An 11708-nucleotide genomic window follows, 5' to 3' on the forward strand; every position below is an offset into this window, starting at 1 on the left:
CAACAGATAGGGTACAGGAGCTGCTAACTGCTACCTAAGCATGAGCAAGAATGACCTCACGCTTCTTGATCCAGGATGCAACAGCGATCTGTCCACTTTTGCACAGGCCAACACACAAAAACCAATTCCTGAATGTGAAAGAGTTATCTTCAGCAATGAAAAGGAACAAAAATTTCCTATATTGCTCTTGATTTTCTTTAAAGAAAGACTACAAAAACATGTTGGCTTTTAGAGGGAAATTCATCCCCTCTCTAAAATTCCTGACTGGTGCTGCTGTTGGGACGACAAGAGGAACCAGCTTGTCTGTGTCTCCACCCTACTGATGCAGGAGAGAGTAAAGGCAAATGGGTCATGCAAGGGTGGATCAGGAGTTTTTAATACTGCTGTTTCATATGTGGAAGTGAAATATGTTGTTGCATCTGGAAATGCTGGCCTGCCCAACTATATAATCACCACGCTGCTGCAAGCAAAATCTACTCTAGAGGCAGGTCTATGCCATAGGCTTCTGCCTGCATAAATATGTGGATGAGAGTGGCGGAGAGATGTGATACCTGACCCACATAGGTGTGCTAAAGAAGCTTTACTAGCATAACTTGTTTCGCTGTGGGGTAGGGAGGGGTGATAACTTTCCTGTGATGAACAACTACAGAACATAATTTTGCTTCTCTAAGAGCATCCACATGCTTTGCTGGTTTCATTTCCCATGTGCCAAGGTACAGTGTCCCTGATGTAGGCAGAGATTAGACCACTGTGCACTTTCTAAAGGGACACAGTAAAGGAAACTCATGCCAGGCATAGGGCAAAGGAGGAGGAACATGGAACACCCTTTAAATAAGTAGAACTTGAAATGCTATTACATTGCAATGCACTGACAAGACTGAAAAAAGGAACTTTAAAATTAAGTATGCATGCTGGGTGTAAGTGCATGCTTTTTAACATGATGCCTTGCATTGAACATAAGTGCCGAGACTGGAAATGTGAATTCCCTGAATATTTTCCCCTTTTCTTCCTGCTCCTCACATGTATGCGTGGGAGTGGCTTGCAATGGGGAAGACAAAATTTATGGTACGGTCCTGAGCCGTCACTCTCCTTCAGAATTGTTGCCCCTTGGCTGAGCCCCACAATGCCCCAAACCTTCAAGAAGAACCTTTCAAATAAATGACAGCTCCCAAGAGCAAGGCTGCCCAGCCTGCAGGGCTCTACACAGTGTCTCCCAAGAGATAAAAGGAAGGCTGCTGGGATATATTCATTCCTGTCTTTAAGATGGTATCACAAGTGATGAGCAGGGATGCAGCCTGTCTGCTAAGTTCTCTGTGCAAAACTTCAAACAGACGCTCCGGAGGCGGCAGGGCATGGGGCTGACTCACCCGGCCGGCTGGGTGGACGCTGCCTGTCCAAGCACGTTTCAGCTTTCCAGCCCCTGAGTGGGTTGCCCTCAGATAGCTCTCCTGTCCTCAGCTCCCTCCGAGGGCTCTCACATGGCACACATTATTTTAGTAATGCTTTTTGCTTTGTCTTTTTTGGGTCTTCCCTCTCCCCTGCAAAGCAACGGTGGGGAATTGCAGGCCAACCTGCATCACACACAGAAGCGACTGCTTTGCATTGCCCCACATCTGGCTGCACCGTGAGTGAGGTGCTAAGATGCTTAAGGGTTTTAATTTGAGTGATTAATTCTCCAGTATTAATGCTACGGGTGTTCCTCTATATGAAATAATACTATCCATATAAACTTGATCAGCAAATATAAGGAGCCATCAAAAGTCAACACTGTAGTTACACAAGTGCTACGAAGTTATAACCACTTTATATCCTTCCTATGGGCTTGGTCTTTTGCACAACCCTGTTTAAGATTAAGCAAAGTTCAGAAACCCAGGCCGATGGTTTTGGCAGAAGGAGCTGGCTTTCCCTGTGAGTCAGGACAGCACAAAGGATGACAGACACTGAGCACGAAAGCAATGAAACTGCAGATTTTACACAAGATTATTTTCCTGTCTTTGCCAAATCAATTTGAAAAGTGCAACTACTCCCCAGAAGTACATGTACACGCCAAATACACCCCTTTGCAAATGAGGAGCAGCATTTCCCCCTCTCATTTATATCTTTAAGAAACTGGGGGGAGGGATGGGGGACGGACACATGGGACACGACACGATGAATATAGACCCACTGGAGTCAGTGGGAAGTTCCTACTACAAGGATCAGAGTTCACTCTACAGTGAGTACAATATACTAAAAATCAACTCAAAGTTATTTGTTTTATAAACTAAGCACATGAATGCAAAGAATCTACCTCTGAGTCCTTCAAGTTTTCTGCCTCTTGCATTTTGGGGGGTTGTTCACATATTTGAAAAGCTGCTTTGTCTCTCAAATCCTCAAACCTTTTTCCAATCATGTAACTCAGCAGAAGTTTCTCACCCTTTACATATCCCACACAAAGTCTAGGTGTGTCCATACTAAAAAATATCCCTTTCCTAGGCAAAAAAAAAATAAAATACACAATTACTGCAGTGTTAACCTGTTCATGTCTTCAGCCCCTGGGACATTTTAACGACCTGGACAGGTGCTTCACTTCTATGGTCTCTGTTACTCCCTGCCTGCCCCACTGCTGAAACAGGCACAGAGCAGCAGTGGCTGAGGTGAGGGAAATACCAGATGACAGAGCAGGTGTGTGACAAAGTATCTGCTGTGTGCATTTAGCTACATTAACTCTGCAATACACTTAAATAGACGTTTGGGTAAAACAACAAAAATTGTATTTAATAACTGGAAGCGACGCTCAGGAATGCACACCAAGGGCTGAAAACTAAAGGAAACTATGTGGCAAGGGCAATTACCAGTCAGGTAATAGAAAAAATAGTTAACCTGCATTTGCAATGAACATGGGTGCTACCTAATCCTTATTGTCATCCCACAAGAGTGGGATTTGGGTTAAGAAGAGCGTATCTGAGAAATTACTACAGTTTGCAGCAAAAACTCTTCACTTACAGATAACCTACTGTTACTCATAAACATACTTATTAGTTCCTAGGGAAAAAAAATTGGAAAGTCATAGTAGCTTCTTGTTCTAAGGGGTCCTGTATATGTTACAGCCTGGTAATCAAGAGGCTGATTGCCAGGAAAATGCTGTGTACATAAACCCCAAAAGCACCCAGCCTGATTACAGCCCTTTGAGGTTTCACTGAAGCAGATGCTAAAGTTGCTGCAATTGACTTCTGCGATCTCGCTGCCATGGCACTGCCGTGTACCTAGAAACTGTTCAATAAACTTGAAGTGGTTTTGAATCACTTGCAACAACAGCTGATCAAACAAGCTTTTTACAAGCCTCGCATTCCCCCATGGCAACTGTAACCCCTTTCTGTAGCCAGCCAAGAGAAACCAGCTTTCAGTGTCCTGGCAAACCAGCTAAGAGAAATCCACACAGTAAACCAGAGGTCTTACACCTCTGCTGATCATTAAATACTAACCAACTTAATTTTTATCCGTCCTCTTACCACAAAGTATTTTTTAGAGATTTCTTTTTGTATACATCCCCTACAAGACATAAGGCATGGGGACAGCTGGAGGGGCTGGCAGGGCAGGCTGGCCTGCTCATGGCGCAGCACGCCAACGCTAGCAGCAACCTAACACCGCCTCGCCAATGCTTCCCTCAGCTGCCCGCTGCTCTGCGGTTTCTTCCCTGAAAGGACAAGCCAGTCGAAAACGTGCGTGTCATCAGGCTCCTCCATTAGAGCTCATCAATTTGCAGCTCCTCGGACTCCCAGCACTGCGGGTGTTTGCTTTCTTAAACAAATACAGAACCTTGGAGACGGTTTGTAGTAAAGCCAGACAAGTTTAACTACTACAAATTTTGCCTATTCTATCAAGTTCTGGCCTCCCGGCTCTCAGGGAGCCCTTGGCAGCTGCACTTGGGCTCGTTTGCAGAAGGGAAAACGCACATTCTCTACAGGATCGAAAGCTCAGCTTGCACACTAGCCACCCCAGAATAACTCCGCAATTTATACAGCTGGCCCCAAACCGCTCTGTTTTCCCTAGCCCAGGCACCTGCCAAGCAGGACTAACTCCTGTCGCGCCGGTTTCCCGCCCCCCCCCCCCCCCCCCCCCCCCCCCCCCCCCCCCCCCCCCCCCCCGATCTGTCGGTGACAGACGCCAGCAGCCTCCCCGCGCCCCGGAGGAAGAGCAGATCCTGCCCGAAAACAGCCCCCAACGCGGGGAAACCTGTCCCCGCCGCAGCCGCGCTCACACCGGCCCCTGCTGTGGGCTCGGGGCTGCGACATCCCCCCCCGCCGCACCCCCCCCCCCCCGGCGGGGGAAACGGCTGAGCCCGGGCTCTGCTCCCCGCCTCACCCCACACCCCACCCCCACTGCCCCTTCACAGAGATGAGGAGGCTAGGTTTATGCTTTAAATATGTTTTATTTGTTACCAAAATTTCCCGAAGCCAAATTTGGCTTGCCTTTTTTTTTTTTTAAATCTTCCCTAAAGATTTTCATGCATAATTTGAAACTTGCCAACTGCAACAGGCGAGTGGTTACGGAGAGACATTTGAACAGAGACAAACATCCAGAGTACAAACAGCAGTGTCTGAATTAACAAAACTTGTCTATTACTAACCTTATAAAGCAGGACGTGCCTTCCCTTTTATCAAAACCAAGCTGACAGATCTGCCTTTATACACACCCAACAGAATAAACTCTGTTATCGGCAAGGACGTTTTCCTTAAACATTAGGAAAAAAAAAAAAATACAAAGCAAAGAACAGAGCGACTGTCCATAAACCAGTCTATACTTCAGTCCTCTTAATCTACTTCTTCGATGGTTGGGCCACCGGAGCCGCCTGCCCCAGCCCCTCCAGCTCCCTGGTACAATTTTGTGACGATGGGGTTGCAGAGTTTCTCCAGCTCTTTCTGCTTGTGCTCATACTCTTCCTTCTCAGCCATCTGGTTGCGATCGAGCCATGAGACCACCTCCCGGCACTTGTCGAGCACTCGCTGCTTGTCCTGGTCACTGATCTTTCCCTTCAGTTTATCATCCTCCACAGTCTGCTTCATGTTGTAAGTGTAGGACTCGAGGGAGTTCTTGGCTGCCACCCGATCTCTGTTAGCTTCATCCTCCGCTTTGTATTTTTCCGCTTCTTGCACCATACGGTCAATGTCATCTTTGCTAAGGCGACCCTTGTCATTGGTGATGGTGATCTTGTTCTCCTTACCCGTGCTCTTGTCCACAGCACTGACATTCAGGATACCATTGGCATCGATGTCAAAAGTGACCTCAATCTGGGGGACTCCACGGGGTGCTGGGGGAATGCCCGTTAAGTCGAATTTGCCCAGCAGGTTGTTGTCCTTAGTCATAGCTCTCTCACCCTCGTACACCTGGACCAGGACACTGCTCTGGTTGTCTGAGTAGGTGGTGAAGGTCTGAGTTTGTTTGGTGGGAATAGTGGTGTTGCGCTTGATGAGAGCGGTCATCACTCCACCAGCCGTCTCAATGCCCAGGGACAGAGGGGTGACATCCAACAGCAGCAGATCCTGCACGTTCTCAGACTTGTCTCCCATGAGAATAGCTGCTTGCACAGCAGCGCCATAAGCAACAGCTTCATCGGGGTTGATGCTCTTGTTGAGCTCTTTGCCATTGAAGAAGTCCTGTAGCAGCTTTTGGATCTTGGGGATACGGGTAGAGCCACCCACCAGCACAATCTCCTGTATCTGACCCTTGTCGAGCTTGGCATCACGCAGAGCCTTCTCCACAGGCTCCAGGGTGCCACGGAAAAGATCAGCATTGAGCTCCTCGAAGCGGGCACGAGTGATGGAGGTGTAGAAGTCAATGCCCTCGTAGAGGGAATCAATCTCAATGCTAGCTTGTGTGGAAGAGCTGAGGGTGCGCTTCGCCCTCTCACAAGCCGTACGCAGCCGCCTCACTGCTCGCTTGTTGCCAGCAATGTCGCGTTTGTGCTTACGCTTGAATTCTTCCACAAAATGGTTCACCATGCGGTTGTCAAAGTCCTCCCCACCCAGGTGGGTGTCACCAGCTGTGGACTTCACCTCAAAGATTCCATCCTCAATGGTAAGAATGGACACATCAAAAGTACCCCCACCCAAGTCAAAGATGAGAACATTCTTCTCTCCAGCCCGGGTACCTTTCTTGTCCAAGCCATAGGCTATAGCAGCTGCTGTGGGCTCATTGATAATACGCATCACATTAAGGCCAGTGATGGTGCCAGCATCTTTGGTGGCCTGGCGCTGGGAGTCATTGAAGTAAGCAGGCACGGTGATGACAGCATTCTGCACTTTGCGCCCCAGATAGGCCTCAGCAATCTCCTTCATCTTGGTAAGGACCATGGAGCTGATCTCCTCTGGGAAGAAGGTCTTCATCTCACCCTTGTACTCCACTTGCACCTTGGGCTTGCCACCCTCATTCACCACACGGAAGGGCCAGTGCTTCATGTCAGACTGCACTGTGGGGTCATCATACTTGCGGCCGATGAGGCGCTTGGCATCAAAGATGGTGTTGGTAGGGTTCATAGCCACCTGGTTCTTGGCAGCATCACCAATAAGGCGCTCCGTATCAGTGAAGGCCACATAGCTGGGTGTGGTGCGGTTGCCCTGATCATTGGCGATGATCTCCACCTTGCCATGCTGGAACACACCCACGCAGGAGTACGTGGTGCCCAAGTCGATGCCGATTGCCGGCCCTTTGCCAGACATGATGACAGGTCTCGCTGCTCACTCGCGTTCGCGTCCCCCCGCCGCCCGCTCCCGCTGCTGCTCGCGGTGCGATGTGCCGGCACAGCGCCGTTGGCGCCCGCTTTATAGCCGGCTCAGCCGTCTTCTGGAAGCTGCCAGAACCCTGATGGCCAATCTAGACGCCCGCGCGCCACTACTGACCAATCGCCTCCGTGAAAGCCGAAGAGCGCCCGCCCCTACCTCCTGGCCAATCAGAACCGTGGCGCCCACCCGTCAGCCCAACCCTCCCCGCTGTACCGCGGCCAGACCGTGCTGCTTCCTGTTTTTTCTCGATGCGTCTCGCCTTGCAGCTGTGTGCCGAGCGCCCTCGACCAATCACCACTCGCGCTTCGCATTCGGCCCGAAACTCTGCCGGAAAGTTCCAGTAGACTTTCGACGCAAGCTCGAGGATTGACATCACCGTTATCCAATGGAGAGCGGGCAGCCACTGAGGGGCGGGGCGAGGGCCGCCGCGGCGGGCGGGCTGGGCCGAGGGGGGAGCTGCGCGGCTCGCCTGGCGCTCCCCAGGGGCACGGCGCTGGGCGCGCCGCCGCCTCCCCCCGCCGCGGCCGCACGTAGTCCGCCAGCGGCGGCCGCCAGGAGCGCGGGGGGAGGCGAGGAGCGCGGCCGCGCCCCGCGCTCGCCTCCCAGTGTTGGTCATTCCTGACGGCTCAGCCCGTGTCCCCGCCGCCAGCCGGTGCGGGATTTACCCTTATTTGGTTGCAAGGCGGCAGAAACTAAACCCGTGGGCTCCCCCCGCCTCGCCACGGCCGGGGGCCGCCCCCTCCCGCCGGCGGGGCTGCCGGGCCGCCAGCCTGAGCGCCGCGCTGCGCTGCGCCGCGCCGGGGGCTGCGCGCCCTCCCTCGGCGGCGGCGGGGCAGCCAGCACGGGCCGGGCGGGGTGCAGCCGTGTTTGCGCCGGAGCCAGGCCCGCAGCCCCCGCGGGGGGGCGGCTGGCGGCGGGCAGGGTCCGGCCGCTGCCTGAACACCGCCCAGGGGAGCGGCTGGGGGCTGGCGAGCCCTGCTGCTGCCTGGTGGCCATCGTTGAAACGCCTCCAAATTTTTGTCTGTTGTGCTAATGTGAAATGTCGTCACGCCTACATTTAGCAAAAGCTATGCAGCTGCTAACTCGGAGCTAGGAAAGTGCTTTGATGAAAATACCTTAAATATTAAAATCTGCTGTGCTTCCTCCTCCTTACTTTGAGACAAACACTTAAAAATACTCCAGTTCTAGTAAGGAGAGCAAAATACCACGCTGAGTGAGATGTGTTTTCCTCGGAGGCTTAGGGAGTAGCTCTTTTCCGATAGCTACTTTAAAAGTGTGGCTGAAGTCTGCTACCCGTAGGCTTTACGTGTTACATGAGAGAAGGATTAAATACACGGTATGGTTAAACCATCTTCCATTAATTCTCTCCCCGGCCTTCAACATTATGCTATAGCAGCCCTCATAGAAAATTACAGCCAGTGTTTTTCCCAGAATTATGAGTTCATGCAGTTACTACAGATACTCTACCTCCCGCTCAAAAACTTCGTTGTTTCAATTAGTGTGTTTTTCAAAGCCTTTGTACAAGACATGAGGATTCCACCTCTTCTGTGTAGTATGTGTGTATGTAGTTTTGAGATGGAAGAGCTTCAGTTTCAGATGGTAAATACTGAACGTGCTTACAAAACTACTTTTCTTCCACAGAACCTGGTCTTTTTTTCACACAAGTCCAGATCTTGGAGAAATCTGAAATAAATCAATGGAAAATGGAAACGGCCAGCTCTCCCTACCTCCAACAGAAGCTGTTCTGTATATAACGTATGCATATTTCTTTGATGGGAAGGGTGCCGATTTCTGTTGTAGTTAAACCAGTGACTGATTCATCACTAAGCTATTCTCCCTGCTATTCACTGCAGCTTCATTCAGTTGACTGTATCATATGGGGCAGGGAGAAATGCCAGAGCAATACAAAGAGAGGTGGTTGATAAATTCCATTTCAGCTGAAAAGTTCATAGTTTTTATTATTTGCGAGGATTGTCCCTTAGGAGCACTAGTAATGCACGAGAACCCTGTTTGGATACCTGCTGTACAAACTCAGACCCTGTTATTTCAGAGTAAAAAGAGGATTCCTGCCTCAACCATATGCACAGAAACAAGAGATGGAGAGAACAAATGGACTAAGAAATAACACAAAAATATTAATTAGCACAACAAGTTGTCTTTGCAGCAAAATTAATTTGATATCTCATTTTAAGTGTAGCTGTAATCAAACAGGTCTTGACAGATTTACAAGTGGCATTTCATGAATTTGGCCCAAAGCTTTTAGCTACGTTTTATCAGCCCAGGCACCAAATAGGTCCAACAGCACAAGACAAAACCAGTTTGGGGTTTCCTTGGCCCAATAACCAGTATGGCCCTGATACGGTTGTGCTGATACCCAGATGTCCTGATAACCTGCTAAAGAGGTGTTTGCATTGACTGAATTATACTGCTCACCCTGATAGTACTCCCTGAGTCCTATTCATTTCATCATTTCAATTATTGTTTTGCTATAGCAAATTTGGGGAAAAGATCTTGGAGGAATATATGAGCATAGCATTTTAATGCTAATGGTGTAAATTACACACTTGTGGCCATTCTCAGGAAAAATCAAAAGGTCTTTAGATTCAGGCTACCAAATACTTCATTTAGCCTGTTGCAGAAGTATTCCTTTTCCAGTTGAGCATGCAGATGCTGTTTTCTTCTATATACAACCAATGTATAGGTCTGAGCTGCCTTTTAAGCTTTTGTTCCTAATCACAAGTTCACGTGACGTTCTTGCCATCATCTCTCACCTCTTAACGATGTCCTTAGAGAAAGTCCAGTCTAACTAGAGGGAGCAACCTCTAAAACCTCATTAGACTTATTCTTTCTTCTCAGCAGAGCTATTGCAAGCCTGCTTTTTGTCAGCAGTTCTCTTAAGACTTGCAGCACAATTTGTGAACCAACTCATCTATGCAGTCATCCTCTCATATGGGAAGAGCCACATTATTTTCTTTTATGTTGCTTCATATGCAGTCATGTTATAGGTGAGCCAAACAGACTGGTTCAGAAATTAAAGAGTGAGCTTTATGGTGAGGTCTTGAGCACAAGTTCAATTTTCCCTTTAACAAAGCATTCGCTGTTATTCCCCCATCCTGAATCTGTAAGCCATATTGTCATAGTAACTTCCAGAACTGCAAGTTGGCACTTCTGGAAGCAGCAGGCCTCTTTCTGATCCATTTATTTGTGTTTAGGATTGATAATGCACCCATGTCTCCTGTTTGGCAGCGTTACGTAATACGCTGTAGGCTATTCTCCATTAAACCACCCAGCCAGAAATGAAGATGATATTTAGATTTCTTCAGTGAAGCAAGAGCTCAGTATCTGGAGCAGAACTGAGAACTCAACCCTTATCTTTATCTCGATAAAAGGAAGATTTTTTTTCCTCCACATATTTCATAAGGCAACGTAGTATAAAAATAGGGGTGAACACAATTTACAGTTCAATCAGACATCAGCCACTTGGATCATTAAAATTATAAACTTGAAATGCAATGGTCTGTTCAGGTTTGAAAATCAGAAGATCTTAGACCTTAAATTCTGGTATCTGTTTCCCTCATATCCATTTCATCTCCCTAGTAAAACTATACAGAAAATTGCATAAATCAGATTGAATTGGGGAGGCTGAATTATTTTATAATACAGCAATCAGTTCAGAAAAGTCTAAGCAACAGCTGTTCTAAGAATGAATAATAATTTTTCATAATATCTTTTCATCACTGAAAGTCTTAATCTCGTTTATATTTCTAAATATATGTATAATAATTGGAAATCAGACAAGAACTACCAGTGTATGAAATGACAAGATTCTTCTGACAAGGTGCTGTTGTGTTAAAAAATTGCAGGGTATGTGGGGGAACTACATACCTTTTTTGTGTTCCTTTGTTTTTATATACCTCCACTTTTTGCACACAGATGAACCTTGTTAATTTGAAAGGCAGCCACATTATATGATCTTTCTTAAGTAAGTGTTCCTTTGTTTTTGTGAATAACAAAATAAAGTCCTGCAAATCAGTATAACATGTTTTTGGCAAATTACACAAATTTATATCAATAATACGGAAATATTCAGAACAGCAGAATATAGGGCATGGTAATTTGGCATTGCCAAACCAGAAGTTCAAAAACCATGAGTCAGATCTCCTAAAATTATAAACCTAGTTTAAAATTATGAGCTTAAAAAACTCACGTGGCTTTATTCACCTTCTGGCTTTTTAATCTCTGGCATATGTTCAGATTATACTTTTACAATTTTCTATATAATTTGCAGAGCTAATTCTTTTTAATAAATAAAATAGCTGATTACACCATCTCACAACTAAAACCAGGCTGCCTCAGATTGATTAGACTCAATAAAATCATTGAAGTTGTCAACACTGATTAAACTAATGCTTGGTGTTTCAAGGAATAATTATTTTATAATTAAGTGGTTTAAAAGCAAATTTATTTACATAGACTTCTGACAGTTTGCTGAGGTGTGATTAAAAGCTGAGGTTAGTATCACTAGTGCTAACTTGATAAACTGGTGTGCTGTGCATTTTAGGCAGTCAGTTCTTTACCTTCCTGTAACTGCAGCCTCCTTTTCTTGCAGCCAGTGCCGGCTCTACTGATAGTAATAAATAAGGGACTTTATTAAAGCAAATAGTTTGCAAGTTATCGTAGAATCAGACCAGAAAAGGACCTCAGTAAATCCTTTAGTCTCATTTTGTGTCTAACTAAAATCTCCTTTCTTGCAATTTAAGACAATTATTTCTGTTCCTATCGATTGTGAATATGAGAAATACGTGAATATAAGAAAAAGTTATTCCATTTTTCTTTGCAACCAGCTTTTACAGATATGAAAATTGTTGTGTTTCCTCTCTACCATCTCTTTTGTAACATGACCTAAAATCATGCAATCTGTGCTGAAAGGCAAAGTTTTCTCGCCTT

At 46.9% G+C, this 11708-nt stretch overlaps 1 protein-coding gene across 1 annotated transcript; it reads right to left on the reverse strand.

The window, feature by feature from the left end:
- Positions 1 to 4391: 4391 nt before the first annotated feature.
- On the reverse strand, positions 4392 to 6962 carry HSPA2 (heat shock protein family A (Hsp70) member 2). Its single transcript, XM_040601891.1, has one exon. It carries the CDS (start codon positions 6696 to 6698, stop codon positions 4794 to 4796), a length of 1905 nt encoding a protein of 634 aa, XP_040457825.1. The 5' UTR covers positions 6699 to 6962; the 3' UTR covers positions 4392 to 4793.
- Between the last annotated feature and the right edge of the window lie 4746 nt (positions 6963 to 11708).

Source organism: Falco naumanni, chromosome 7, assembly GCF_017639655.2.
Source record: "Falco naumanni isolate bFalNau1 chromosome 7, bFalNau1.pat, whole genome shotgun sequence".
Lineage (NCBI taxonomy): Eukaryota > Metazoa > Chordata > Aves > Falconiformes > Falconidae > Falco > Falco naumanni.

Excerpts from the sequence above, each read along its gene's own strand:
- HSPA2 (XM_040601891.1), bottom strand. The coding sequence starts at position 6,698 with ATGTCTGGCAAAGGGCCGGCAATCGGCATCGACTTGGGCACCACGTAC.